Consider the following 15,689-nt stretch of genomic DNA (forward strand, 5'->3'; position numbering starts at 1 on the left):
TAATAACAATAATATTTATAATAATAGTGATTTTCTGCGAGTATAACCAATAGACACAACAAGAAAAAAACAAAACAACAAACCCTGATGACACCCAAGAGTTTTTTTTTCTATTTTAAGTCCATTTGTGAATCCAGGGTGATTAATGGTCCATCAATCAATGATCCGACTGTTTTAGTCCATCATCCAATTCAAATACGTCCAGAATCAGTAAAGTAGTTTGGTTCAATAAAGCTCACCATCCTGTGTTGAAACAGGGGGTGGAAAAAAAACCCTGACCTAAACAAGGTCATAAATAAAAATAAAAACAAATGAGCATTCACATTTAAACGGGGTTAAACTGTTATCCAAAATAACTAAACATTCAATAATTAAAAAAAATATATAGCTATATTCCATAGAGAATTTCTCAGGAATCTTTCAAATGAATTTCAAGTCAAAGATGACATTAATGTTACAGATCTGAATAAATTACAGGTCAAATTAAAGTGCACTTTCAAGTACACTTCAGTATTGTGTACTTGAAATCGACTTCAGTATTGTTTCAATAAACAATTGTTTTTCTTTTGTTTTGTTGCGCAACTCCAAAGAAATTAACCAAACCCAGATTAATATAGGCCGTCAACAAAATCAATGAAAAGTAACTAAAACTATCCTAAAAGGACAAATTTACAAAAATCAAAGGGCCTATTTAATATTTTGAGTTTATATCTTCTATTCGGCCACAAAATTAACAAAAGGAGAATGACCTTTTAATCAATAATACCATTTATCATGGTATTATTCATCATCTTGTCATGTTAGGTCAGCTGGCACAGGATTAAATCCATATGAATCATAGAGTAAAAGTACAGCAGAAAAAACAGGTGACTTCCTGTCGGAAGTGGGCGGGACTAAGGTGATGTTATCAATTGACCACCTAAATGTGATTAGGGCTGGTCAGTAGTGAGACATAGGAAGTCTTATGCAGCTGTGACATTGTATGTGGAAGTTATCACACGTTGATGTTTTATGGCAAATAGTCAAAGTTTGACATTTAGCCACGCCCACATGCTTTGATGTATGAAAAATCCTGTGATAACGTTTTACCTTCAACTTCTCAGGAGCGTGCTGACTGAGTTTGAAGACTGTATGTCAAAAGCTGTAGGAGGAGTTCGATCAGATGGGACATTTATAAAAAAAAAAGCAAATTGCGGCTTTGCTCCAAAATGGCCGACTTCCTGTTGGGTTTGGACCATTGCTCCAAGAGACATTTTGGTAGGTCCTGACACAGTACATATGAGTACCAAGTTTCATAATTCTAGTTAAAGCATGTCTTGGGGCTGATCATTTAAACTATTGTAGGGGGCGCTGTAGAGAAATTAGGCCACACCCATGAAAGATATTTATGGATTCCTGTTCACAAGTGGATAAGGATCCATCCCGGTGAGTTGGGTGCTTGGTTCAAAATTGTGGAATCTAGAGCCAAATGTATGGACATGGCGTTAAAGGTCACTTCGCCACGCCCACCTACTCCATCGAAAACAAACGGGGTTGGAATCCGTAACACACCAACATGTTTTCTGTCTGTCGACACAGTTTCATGTTGATTAGGTCAAAGGGGTCAGAAAGCGACCGTTCATAGTAAAACATGACACTTCCTGTTCTCAGGGGGCGTGGCCTAAGTGATGTCATAATTTCACCAATGGGTATTGTAGGGGACCCGATGATGATCAATCACTGAAAGTTTGGTGCCTCTGTGAGTTTTTGTGTAGGAGTTATGACAGTTTTGTGTTTCCTGGCAAATAGGTGAACTTTGACCCCAGGAAATCCCCCGTTAGCAGTCGCAAAAACGCAAACCTTTGATAACTTTTAATCGGCCATGCCTTATGAACCAACAGATCCAGGTTGAAGATGATCGATTGAAATCCCTAGGAGAAGTTCGATCAAATGCGAAGGGTGTAAACGGCCGTAAATGGCCAAAATGGGGTAAAAATCGGAACTTCAATCCAAAATGGCCGACTTCCTGTTTGACTTGCACTATGACATTAATTATATTTTCTGTGCGTCTTGGGGAACTCTACAAGTGAACCAAATTTCATGTCTCTACGATGAACTAAGATCATAGCAGAGGGAATTTTGAAAGTTGCTAGGTGGCGCCGTTGAGCCGTTTCTTTTGTGATTTCTGCGAATATGTTAAAATACGTAAATTTTACACAGGCTGTATGCGTCTGCCAAGATTGGTGAGTTTTTGAATATGATAAAGCCTCTAAAAAGGCACGTAAAAACGGTGAAAGAAAAAAAAAACAGCATGAAAACAATAGGCCTTCGCAGCACTTAGCTGCTCGGGTCTAAATATTATAAAATCAGCCACTTATGACCTGACAAGTGAATCACAGCAAGACCAACAGCTGAAGTAACTGCAAATTTAAACACTAAGAAACATTTTGATGAATGACCATGGCAAAATATAAGATTCCAATAATTGTCTTGTGGGTTGAATAACTTTGCATTTTTGTTTTTATGATGTAAATTATAATGAAATATGGGATACAAATAAACTTGAGTCAATTGATACTGTGGTGAAGCTGCGGCAGAAACACAGAGCTGCACCAAGTTCCAGTCATGCAGGTTTAAAGATTAATATGACCTCAGAAATGAATAGAAAAAAGTAAATTTCACAATATAATATTTCTATTCATCAATCATTTCGTGTTACATTTGCACTCCTGATTTAAAAGTTCACATAAAACCACCATGAAGCAGAATTTAAAATGCTTTAAATGTTATTATTAAAAATCTGTTTTCATTTGATGAACAGGTTAAAACATTGTATGCAGATTTAAAACTGATCATCAATACAATAAGGAAAAGGAAACAAGATGAAACAATCAGTAGAACAATTAAATAAACTCTGAGCTTAAAACAATCTGACTTGACTTCATAACTAATCAGAAGCTGAAAATGTGAAGAAACTGAAGCAGAAAATAAGTGACACCCTCCTGAGGATGTTCCCAACCTCTCATCTCCACCAGCAGGAGATGATGAAGATTCATCTTAAAATCATCTTCATCAGATCAACGATCAGCCTAATAAACAGGACAGATTATCAGAGGTGCAGAATTTGTACCTGCATCATTATTACATGGACAGAAGAAAGGGTAGAGTTTCTCCTTGAAGCAGCAGCCAGTAAAGGAGTAGATCAGAGCTGCAGCATCTACATCATAAAAGGAGACCAGACCCTCCTCATAATCCACAAACACCCCGACCTTCTGAGGACCAGGATGGAGACGGAGACGGACTGGAAAGTCAGCACTAGCTTCATATTCATTTCCATTTCTTAACCAAATACTCCAGAAACCATCCTCAGGACTCAATGTAAGCTCTCCCTTCCTGCTGATGGATTCTCTGGCCACTCCTAAATCCCATTTAGTCTTTCCTTTAACCTGAACCTCAAAGTAAAATTTGCCTGAAGAGAAACTCTGCTGTCCTAAAATATTAACACACTTATCAAATCTCTCTGGATTGTCTGGAAGATTCTTTAGCTCATCTCCATGTTTCACCTGTTTTCCATCATCAGACAGGATGAGACTAGCATGAGCTGTATCAGGATCCAGAGTCACATCAACAGCAAACTGCTGGATCCTCTTCATCTCCATCAACTTCTTGATCATCACTTGGTTCTTCTTCTCCAGCTGAGTCAGAGCTCTCTCCACAGTCCCCTCATATGCTGGTGGATGAACTCTGACCTTTGTCCAGGTCTTGGTGGGTGGAGCATCTTTCAGGGAGGAGAAGCTTTGGAGGAGGTGGAGGGGATCTTCATCCCGTGAGAGCTGCTTCACCTCAGAGCTCCTCTTCTTCAGCCCAGAGATCTCCTGCTCCAGATCTCTGATGAAGCCTTCAGCCTGTTTCTCTGTAGCTTCCTGTTTGTCTTGGATCTCCTTGATGAGCTCCTTCAGGCCTCTCTCAGCAGACTCCTTCAGAGCCGTGAAGACCTGAACACCTCCAGCTTTCTCTCTGTCTGCAGAATCTCTACTGATCTTCATCGACTCTCTGATCTCCTGGATCTTCAGTCGTCTCTTCTGGATCATCTCCTGAACTTGAGCCTCCGTCTTCCTCAGCTCTGCCTTCTTTCCTTCAGATTCTTCTGTCAGAGAAACAAACTCGTGGTTCTTGTGGTCTAAAACAGGACAGAGTGAGCAGACGAATGTCTGGTCGGTCCTACAGAACAGCTCCAGAGGTCTGTCGTGCTGCAGACCCATCCTATCCTCCGGGTTCTTCACCGGCTCCATCAGCTGATGTTTCTTCAGACGTGGAGCGGTCAGGTGAGGCTCCAGGTGAGTCTGGCAGTAGGAGGCCAGACACACCATGCAGGACTTCAGGGCCTTCAGTTTGGGTCCAGTGCAGACGTCACAGGGAACTTCTCCTGGTTTGGCAGCTTGTTGCTCTGAGCTGCTGCTGGCTTCCTGCTGAGCTTCACCTCTGAACTGATCAACCATCTCTTTCAATAAAGTGTTGACTCTCAGCTGAGGCCTGTTGGCGAAATGGTCTTTGCACATAGGACACTTGTAGGGAAAATTTGTATCCCAGTTTTGAGTAATGCAGGTTTTGCAGAAGTTGTGTCCACATGGTGTGGTGACAGGATCAGTGAACACATCCAGACAGATGGAGCAAAGAAACTGATCTTTAGACTGCAGGTTTCTGCCAGAAGACATTTCTGAACTCTGAGGACAGAGCAGAGAAAACTTCAGTTAAAAGAAGTTGATTAAGGGGCAGTTTGAGTGTTTTAGAGTCATGAAGGGCCATTTTATAGCACAGTAACACTTTATTTGGAGGTTTGTGCGTAAAACTGACATAATGAACATGAAGGAGTATGCACAAACACTATAAACAGTGTTTGTGCTGCACTGCTTTCCCCTCCTGAGACGCCGAGTGGTGGACCAGAATTCCCTTGAAGCTGTACGGAAGTCTGTCTCCATGGCCTCTCCAAACTCCTCCCACGCTCGAGTTTTTGCCTCAGCGACAACCCGAGCCACATGCCGTTTAGCCCGCCGGTACTCATCAGCTGCGTCTGGAGTCCCACAGGCCAAAAAGGCCCGATAGGACTCCTTCTTCAGCGTGACAGCATCCCTCACCGAAGGCATCCACCAACGGATTTGAGGGTTGCCGCCGCAACAGGCACTGACAACCTTGCGGCCGCAGCTCTGATAGGCCGCCTCGGCAATTGAGGCACGGAACATGGTCCACTCAGACTCAATGTCCCCCACCTCCCCCGGAACGTTTTCAAAGTTCTGCCGGAGATGGGAGTTGAAGCTCCGTCTCACAGGGGACTCCGCCAGACGTTCCCAGCAGACCCTCACTACACGTTTGGGCCTGCCAGGTCTGATCGGCTTCCTCCACCACCACCGGAGCCAACTCACCACCAGGTAGTGGTCAGTGGACAGCTCCGCACCTCTCTTCACCCGAGTGTCCAAGACATACGGCCGCAGATCCGATGAGACGATGACAAAATCGATCATCGAATTGCAGCCTAGGGTGTCCTGGTGCCAAGTGCACATATGGACACCCTTATGCCTGAACATGGTTTTCGTGATGGACAATCCGTGATGAGCACAGAAGTCCAACAACAGAACACCGCTTGGGTTCAGATCGGGGGGGCTGTTCCTCCCAACTACGCCCCTCCGCATTTCACTGTCATTGCCCACTTGAGCTTTGAAGTCCCCCAGTAGAACAAGGGAGTCCCCAGGAGGGGCACTCTCCGGTACCCCATTTAAGGACTCTAAGAAGGGAGGGTAATCTGAACTGCTGTTCGCCCTGTAAGCACAGACAACAGTCAGAACCCGTGCCCCCCACCCATAGGTGGACGGAGGTTACCCTCTCATTCACCAGGGTAAACCCCAACGTACAGGCGCCAAGACGGGGGGCAACAAGTATGCCCACTCCTGCCCGGCGCCTCTCAAGTACGTCCAGCCCCTCTCAAGGAGACTGGTTCCAGAACCAGAGCCATGCGTCGAGGTGAGGCCGACTATTTCTAGTCGGAATCTCTCAGCCTCGCACACTAGCTCCGGTTCCTTTCCCACCAATGAGGTGACGTTTCACGTCCCAAGAGCTTCTGCAGCCGAGGATCAGACCGCCTGGGTTCCCTCCCTCAGCTGCCGCCCGTAACACAAGGCACCCGACCCCTTTGGCCCCTCCGACAGGTGGTGAGCCCATTGGAAGGGGGACCCATGTCTCCTCTTCAGGCTGAGCCCGACCGGGCTCCATGGGTAAAAGCCCGGCCACCAAGCACTTGCCGTTGTGCCCCACTACCAGGCCTGTCTCCAGAGTGGGGTCCCAGTGACCCGCGTCCGGGCGAGGGAACACCAGATCCAAAGTTCGTCTCCGTCATAAGGGGTTTTCGGGCTGCACTTTGTCTGGTTCCTCACCTAGGACCTGTCTGCCTTGGGTGACCCTACCAGGGGCATAAAGCCCCAGACAGCATAGCTCCTAGGATCATTGCAGCTTTCGACACTGTCGACCACGACATTTTACTGAACAGACTGGAGACTTGGGTTGGACTCTCTGGTCCAGTGCTCCACTAGTTTGAATCTTGCATAAAGAACAGGGATTTCTTTGTTTCAATCGGAAATTTCTCATCAGAAAGGTCAAAGGTCACAAAACCGAAGTTATTATCTTTGGACCTAAAGAGGAGCGAACCAGAATCAATGCACAGCTTCAGTTATTACAACTAAAAACCAGCGATCAGCCTGAAGCCTGGGAGTAGTGATGACCTCTGACCTGAACCTTCAGAGCCACATTAAGACAGTCACAAAGTCGGCCTTCTATCACCTGAAGAACATCTCCAGGATTAGAGGACTGATGTCTCAGCGCGATCTAGAGAAACTCATCCTGCGTTTATCTTTAGCCGCATTGATTCCTGCAACAGCGTCTTCACAGGTCTGACTAATAAATCAATCAAACAGCTGCAGCTGATCCAGAAGCTGCTGCTGCTGTTCTGACTAAAACCAGGAAGATAGAGACATAACACCAGGTTTAAAGTCCCTACACTGGCTCCCTGTAGCTCAGAGAATAGACTTTAAAATACTGATGTTAGTTTATAAATCACTGAACGGTTTAGCACCACAATACATTAAAGATCTGTTATTGCTGTACCAACCGTCTAGACCCCTCAGATCTTCTGGTTCTGGTTCTGCTCTGCATCCCCAGAACCAGAACCAAACGAGGAGAAGCAGCATTCAGTTTCTATGCACCACAGATTTGGAACAAACTACCAGAAAACTGTAAAACAGCCGAAACACTGGGTGCCTTTAAATCTCAAATTAAAACCCACCTGTTTAGAGTTGCTTATGGCTAAATTAGGGTTTTAATGTCTTAGGTTTGAGAATCCGTGTCTAAAACTCTGAGGTTTGAGAATCCTTGTATGATGTTGCTCTGCTAAAACTCTGTTCGAGGAGACCCCATAAGGCCACATCCTCACGTGGATTGATGTTTTAAAAAATCTTTCTATTTTTTAAAATCTTTTTCAAAATCTCTTTCTCTGTTTTTATTTTTATTTTAATCATGTAAAGCACTTTGAAATGCTTTGCTGCTGAAATGTACTATATAAATAAAGTTTGATTGATTGATTGATCATTGGGAGACTCAAACGATAAGGTGGCAGCCCAAGGAGGAGTACGACACCAATGGACGTTTAATGCAAGTTTTTATATAACTTTCATTAAAAATTTTATTATTTACAGAATGTCATGAAACATTCATGAAGACTCATGATTATGACAGCGTTTGTCAGTATTCTCCCCTTCAAATAGTGTTGGTAACACTTTGACGGGTTGTGAAAAAGACTGTCATAAACATGACATAACACCTGTCATGAAAATGAATAAGTCTTCATAAATATTTATGACTGTTGTCATAAAGTGTCATTCGATAAATCGTGACACTTTTAATACAAAGTTGACATTATTCAAAATGTCTTTGACAACCTGACATTAAAAAAGGAATTGTGATCTATATGTATGTATGTATGTATGTATGTATGTATGTATGTATGTATGTATGTATGTATGTATGTATGTATGTATGTATGTATGTATGTATGTATGTATGTATGTATGTATGTACTTTCACTTAAGTAAAATGTTAATATGGTACTTTTACTTTTACTTGGAAAAAGTACTTTTGAGTACTTTCTCCACCACTGCTGGCTGCTAATGAGACATTGAAGCTTCAAGCTGCTTCACCACGTAGAGACCAAGCAGTTTGTGGATATAAGCAACACTTCAGGTGTCGTTGTCTCCCATCACTCCCAGATGGGACCCTCTTGTTGCAGAGAAACAAGCTCAGGGCTCCGTTAGTCATTATTGTGAGTTAAAATTTTCACGAAAGTAAAATGTTCGTTTTTGTGGCGCATCTGTATCTTATTTTGAAGGGATATATAAACGTTACCATAGCGACCAGAGTCAGAGCGTTTGGGCAGTGGTCGAGAGGAGATGAGTAGAGCTTGTGAGTCTTAAGTCTGGTTTAGACGGCAAGATTTAAGAATGTCGGCCGATTCTCCAAACCTCTGTGACCACAGAGCTGATAAAAGTCCAACTGGTTTGATCTGTTCGTGTGTCCAAGGCAGGAGCAACACGAACCGATTCCAGTCACGAACATCCCGATTCTAGAGGATAATCCAGTAAAACCCCCAACATAGCGGGAATTTAGAATAACCAACACGGATGACAATGTAGAAGCAATAGTGATAGTTTGTGGAGTCATTTTAAGAGATAAAAGACGTAACAAAAAGAAAAGGCGGTGGATAAAAGACGACGGGAGCAGCCGCTCTATTTGCTGCACTATGATTAGGAGGCGATGAGTTATGTTTTTTCTGAATAAACATAACCACATATAATAAACATATATAATAATGACCTTTATGTAACTGGGTCTATATTAATAGTTTTATATTTCCACAAAATGTGTTCTTTTATGTATTTGTCTGCTTCTACTTGACTGTTGCTGTGTTTCTCTGTGTCTACTTTAAGGGGTTTGGTCCTCCAACTCCGCCTTATTTTCTTCTTCTTTTGTTCAGGGTCCTCCAGGACTATTATAAATATTAAGTTATTAATTTCCCCTTTTCTTATTCGTTCCACTGGGGAGAGGCAAGTTTTATAATCTATTGTAATCCTTTCATTTGTGTTTATTTTTCCTTCTGTATTAATGATACGTGTTTGGATATTTTCATTTGAGTTGCTATTACACCTTCATATCATTTGATGCATGCCAACTATTATTTTGTATAGATCGGGTTGGAGAACTGGAGCACATGCTAGGTGCTAATGCTAATATCTCCCGATTGAAAGGGACGTTAGCGGCCCTTTTGTTATTCGTTCCACTGGGGAGAGATTAAATAAACGGAGACCGCCTCCAAATCCAGACTTGATGTCTTGTGGTTTGTTTGATCACCACACAACACACACAACGCAGAAATCCACCGGTCACACTTACATAGAATAATAAACATTTCCGCATATCATCTCCGAAATCCACCGGACTTGCAGTTGCGCCGTGTCAGATGTTTGGGATTCCCCTCCATGCTTACATCACCGTGCTATCTGATTGGCTACCTGTCACATCCAACAAGCTGCATTCTCACTCCCAGTCAGGGAAAACCTGATTAAAAAACCTGTTGATAAATATGTTACGTTGTAAGATTGTCGTCAAGGAAAAAAAGGCTTTAGCGGGAACACCAACATGCAGAAGCCTACCCTAACCCCAAACCCAGTGCATGCTGGTCCTGTACCAGTCTCTATGCTTATAGAAAATGGCCCAATGACAGACCGGCTGCTTTAGGCTGATTTATTTTCTTAACTTAATCTGGCCTGAACTGAGAAGAACAGAACAGAGAATCCAGCGAAGAACAAAACAAAAGTAGGAACTTGAATAACTGGTAAATCAGGTTGGTGGCGTTACTCAGTTGGGTTACGTGGGTTTGATTACAGGCACAAAGTAGCTGAACTGATCAACTGGAACCAAGAAACAGGCCTGACAATAATCTAAGAAAATAAATACATGTAGAGAAGAAACATAACACTAAGTAAAACATCACAGCAACACTTACAAAACTAAAAGGTATTGTCACAATTTATGGTTGAAGTAAGTACAAAGTGCAGGCAGCACAGGTGAGCATTGAAACCAAAACTCAAACTCTGGTAGAAAACAAAAGTAAGACAGCAAAGACCAGAACCCGACAAGGAGCTGGGAACACAGCTGGGATTCAATACACAAGGGGAAAGAACATGGTAATAATAATAATACAAAGGGAAAAAACTAATTATCAGGGTAAAAAATAAAACTAATCATGAAACGGCATCAAACAATCCTGAGGAGGAAGGAGTAAAAAAACTGACAGAAAAGGAAAAGAGTTAAAATAATATAAACTAAATACAAACTATAAAGGAATGAAAACACCAGAAAAACAGACCTACTAAAAAAAAACATAATTCAGCTATGAACTATCATCTGCTTCCCTCCAGATGATCCACAAGAAAATTCTTCAGTTTTCTGTTTTCTGTTAGAAACCCAGTAAATCCGTTTTCTGCTGAACTCACCAGTATCAGTCTGTTGATGAGAATAAAAGCATGAACTCAGTTTGTCTTCAGGAGAAAACAGGAAGGTTTTTCTCCACAGCAGCTCAGGCTTTGACCAACTTTTACTTTCAATTCTGGAGAGTCACATTTATTCTTATTACTCCGTTTTGCTCCACCTTTAACGTGAGTCACGTTAAAGGTGGAGCCTGTTTATGCTTGGCACCTTTATGTAGCTGAAATGAATGGTGAAGGTAGGGATAGTTCTCAATGCTGCATTCACATCTTCAATGAGACTTTCTGATGGTACTTCACTCAGCCGTTGTAATTGGCGGTTGCCTGGTGCTCATTCGGGCCATGACTCTCTCTCTTGTTCAGCTTTGATGGTTCGTTCATCACTGTGGCTACATACCCAGTCTCTGGGAGGGTAGTTGTAGTTAACTCCCCTCTGACCTGGCGTCCTGCTCCTCCCCCTTGCCGTAGCACCTGTGTTGAACCTCGTCAATCTCAAGTTGTGATAGCAGTTGCCGTTTGTGGATGTTGGAACCAGTTAGTGTTGACTGGAGATGTCGAGCTAACCATTCCTCCCACATTATTTGCATGTAGCCTCTCTGACTAGGGTTACTTGTTTTCACGTCTCGCCCATTTCCGTCTTGTTGTTCCAGTAGCCCATGTGTCATCAAGCTGCTCTGGTTCCCCAGCACCTGACGCAGACTTTGTTTGGCCGGGCGACGTCTGAGCCAGCATGTCGTGTTTATCAATGCTTATCAATCATCCAGCCTGTGGTCATCGGGGCCCTCGGGGCCAGTCACCCCCAAACTGGAGCAGTGGCTAAAACAACAGGAACAACATCAGACATCTCAGTCCAGGAATGTGCAGTTCTAGGCTCAGATGCTGGAGGAGAACCTCCAGCTCCCAGGCCTCTGGTGGAGGACCTGAGCTCAGAGGATGAAACAAACCATCCACAGAGGGTGAGAGAGGATTTATGTGTGTGTGTGTGTGTGTGTGTGTGTGTGTGTGTGTGTGTGTGTGCGTGTGTGCGTGCGTGCGTGCGTGCGTGCGTGCATGCGTGCGTGTGTGTGTGTCTTGGATTTTGTTCTGTACTACTATCTTGATATTTCACTGAAAATGTTATATTTTTTTTCATCAAACTTAATTGTGTTTATTCTGTCATTTAAATATCTATAATGTAATTATTATGAAGCACTTTGGTGAAACACTAATAAATAAACTTTAGTATACTTTTAATTTGTTTAGTCAAGTTTGTATATTTTGTTAGGCCATCCTGTTTTTATTCTAACTTTATTTGTTTGTTTTGCATAAATAGGTCATCTTTGTATTGTTATCTGCTTTACGACTGATGAAAATTATGTTTTGTGCCAACTCTGTCATATTTACACTGATTTTTATTTCTGACATGTTGCTTAATATGCATTGTCCAATTTCTGATGAACAAATAAAAAATTATTTCAATGATAGAAAAAATAAAAATGGAATTACGTTACAGATTGGTGTCAGAGTTTACTTCTCAGATTTAATCTATTGTTCACATATAATGTTTAAAGACTATGAAATGTGAATAAATATGTTGCACATTCAGAAAATATACCTTAAATGTATAAAAATAATAACACATTCAAGTAATTAAGAATATTGATGTATGAGAGGCAATCTGATGATATGAATATGTGAAAATAATGTGAGAATTATGAGATCACAAGATGTAAGGAACATTGAACACATGAACAAAATACTTGAGCACATGTGGAAAATGTGATCACATGTGATTTTTATGGGGGTTTTGTGTAAGGGGGGTTTCAGGTGCATCTGCAGAGCCGCTCTTTCTCTCTATTATTACTCTATTATTACTTTCTGCAGTGTAGACAGGTTAAACTTATCAAACGCCCCGGTTTTAACTTTAAAGCCAAGGTTCTCCTTTGAACGCGTGTCCCCTTTTGTCTCTTCGGTTATAACGTGTTAATATGACTTTTCCTTTAGTCTCGGCTGATAAAACTTCAGATGCTGCTGGACTGATGAGAGCCGCATCTCCATAATGGGACGTCGGTTCGAGTTCCAGGTCGGCCTCGGCCGGTACCGGCAGCATACTAAAGCCTCCCCTCCGGGGTTTATTGCGGCTAAACCTCTGAGAGGATGCGGCTCTCTGCTGCTCACAGGAGAAACTGTCAATTAGGAGCGCATCCCTGCAGCCGCTCCGATTTCAGCCCGTTTCTGCAGGCGGCCAGAAACATGAAGTAAAACCGGGACCACCTGCCGCACCAGAACCGGCCTGTAAAGTCTGCGTAAAATACAGGATGCGGGAAAAACGCGCTCCAGTCCCTGGGCTCGGATCATGAGTTGTGTTACGGAGTGAAGCTTCTTCAAACAAAACGGAGGCTCGTATCTCTTTGACTGAACCTTTCTGTTCAGTTTTTTATTGAAGAGAGAAAACGGCGACAGCTGATAACCGCAACAGCTATTCGTAACCAAGACAACCAAAATATCAACAAAGCAAGATAGTGACAAAACAGAACTAGATACTTAAGCATTCTTCAAAATAAAAGACTTCTTCTATTCAAATAAATCATGTCTTGCACTTAAATATATTTCACTTCATCCTTGTAATTATATACAATCATGTTCAATTCAATTAATAATAATCATGTAATCTATGCTTAACATCTAATTGGAAATCAGTCACTTATCATACTGAACAACATATAAGTGTAAAAAAGTCACAACAAGCTGAATGTAACGATCCGCATTCAGACCAGTTAGAAAGGCAGAACTGGGAGTAACTAGTTGCAGTTACTGGAGTAACTTTTTGGAAAAAAAAATTACTTTTAGGAGTATTTTTAATACGTTGCACCTTTTACTTTACTTGAGTCATTTTATTTTGAAGTATTTCTACACTTTCGTAAAATGTCTGGATATTGAATGAAAAGCTTGTTAAATCCACCAGACAGAAAAACACCTGCAGTTTTTGTTAATTTTTCTTAATTTATGATTTAAAGAAACTGATTTGGAACAAAATACTTTTGCCTGATTTTGTTATTTTTTTATTACTTAAATTTTCATCCTTAAAATACCAAAATTTCCACTGAACTTCATATTTTGGTCCATCTGAAGATGTAATTGTTAAATATTAATGATAATTTGATCACTTACTCGGTACTCGAACAGTTGTACCAAATACTTTTGTACTTTTACTTTACTGATTTTATTGTGAAGTATTTCTGCTCTTACTTTAATAAAATTTCTGGATTTTCTTCCCACTGAACGAAAAACAAACATGTTTTAACCAAAAATCCACCAGACACAGACAAACACCTGCAGTTTCTGTTAAAGTTTCATAAGTTTTCTATTGACAGAAACTGATTTGGAAACATTTTGTTTGGTCTGATTTAGTTATTTTTTGCTAATTATAGGAGTTATTGTCATTTTGGTCCTTAAAATACCAACATTGCCTCTAAACTTTATATTTTGGTCCATCTGATTATGTATTTTTAATTGAATGACTGATCATTTGATCAGTTATTTTTGAGTAGACTTTTTACCAAATATTTTTTACTCTTGAGTAATTTCTTGGATGGATACTTTTTACTTTTACTAGAGTAAAATATATTAACCTCCTGACTACCAGGAAAAAAAAATATTGTCCAATCACCATTTTTTTTAATTCCCACAGTTTTTGTAAGGTAATAAAAAGTTTTATGCTCTTACTTTGTCTCTTCCCATAAAATGTGTTATTACTGATAAATGCCATTTTTATGAATTAGAAAAAGGTACGCACAAAAGTCCCACCCCTTCACACATGGCATCATTGAAAAGCACTAAATGTCCTCTCCAGATACCAAGAGGAATTAAATGAGCAGAATGCAGGGGGTGGAAGATATTCAGGTTTAGAAATGTCCTCTACAGAGGACCAAAATGAAGTACTGGTAGTCAGGAGATTAAAGCAGAGCTGCTCTTACTTCAGTAATGTTTGTGGTAACTCTGCTCCTCTCTGCTCCCCGGTTCACCTGGATCCTAAAATCTCCCAGAAACTTGGCGAGGAAACATGGCGTCGCTGTTGCCATGGCACCAAGGAGAGCTAAGAACAATCTCCTTCCCACCATCACTCCCCTAACAGATTATTTACACACATGATCCTCATTTTCTCTAAAATAAAGTCCAGAACTTTCATTTTTCTGGTGATAATCAGCCGTTTGCTGATCTTGTGACCAGGTTGCTGTGTATTGCAGACTTCTGCCCGGGTCCCTCTTGAAAATGAGATCTAGAGATAATTTTTACCTGGTTAAATAAAGGAAATAAATAAATAACAAATCTCTGGGTCTGAAGTTTGCTTTCCTCTCTGTTCCGTCTGGTTTGAAAACCAAAGGCTGCTTGATCACACCTGACTGCACAAGTCGCTTTGCTGGTGAGACATTTCTAAAATGTGCAAAGCAGTAAGAAGCTGACACCTAAAAACAAGCCTGGTGGAAAACAGACAGGAAGTGAAGGAAAGGAGGAAAACAGACAGGAAGTGAAGGAAAGGAGGAAAACAGACAGGAAGTGAAGGAAAGGAGGAAAACAGACAGGAAGTGAAGGAAAGGAGGAAAACAGACAGGAAGTGAAGGAAAGGAGGAAAACAGACAGGAAGTGAAGGAAAGGAGGAAAACAGACAGGAAGTGAAGGAAAGGAGGGAGGAAAGGAGACAGGAAGTGAAGGAAAGGAGGAAAACAGACAGGAAGTGAAGGAAAGGAGGAAAACAGGCAGGAAGAGAAGGAAAGGAGGAAAACAGACAGGAAGAGAAGGAAAGGAGGAAAACAGACAGGAAGTGAAGGAAAGGAGGAAAACAGACAGGAAGTGAAGGAGAGGAGGAAAACAGACAGGAAGTGAAGGAAAGGAGGAAAACAGACAGGAAGTGAAGGAAAGGAGGAAAGGAGACAGGAAGTGAAGGAAAGGAGGAAAACAGACAGGAAGTGAAGGAAAGGAGGAAAACAGACAGGAAGTGAAGGAAAGGAGGAAAACAGACAGGAAGTGAAGGAAAGGAGGAAAGGAGACAGGAAGTGAAGGAAAGGAGGAAAGGAGACAGGAAGTGAAGGAAAGGAGGAAAGGAGACAGGAAGTGAAGGAAAGGAGGAAAACAGACAGGAAGTGAAGG

At 41.6% G+C, this 15,689-nt stretch overlaps 1 protein-coding gene across 1 annotated transcript; it reads right to left on the reverse strand.

The window, feature by feature from the left end:
- Positions 1-10,684, reverse strand: LOC103463036 (E3 ubiquitin-protein ligase TRIM21-like). Its single transcript, XM_081605574.1, has 2 exons — positions 10,572-10,684; positions 1-4,703 (listed from the first exon to the last, which is right to left on the reverse strand). Exon 2 carries the CDS (start codon positions 4,692-4,694, stop codon positions 3,069-3,071), a length of 1,626 nt encoding a protein of 541 aa, XP_081461700.1. The 5' UTR covers positions 4,695-4,703; positions 10,572-10,684; the 3' UTR covers positions 1-3,068.
- Positions 10,685-15,689: the final 5,005 nt, after the last annotated feature.

This window comes from Poecilia reticulata, chromosome 3, assembly GCF_904066995.2.
Source record: "Poecilia reticulata chromosome 3, P_reticulata-male-v2, whole genome shotgun sequence".
NCBI lineage: Eukaryota > Metazoa > Chordata > Actinopteri > Cyprinodontiformes > Poeciliidae > Poecilia > Poecilia reticulata.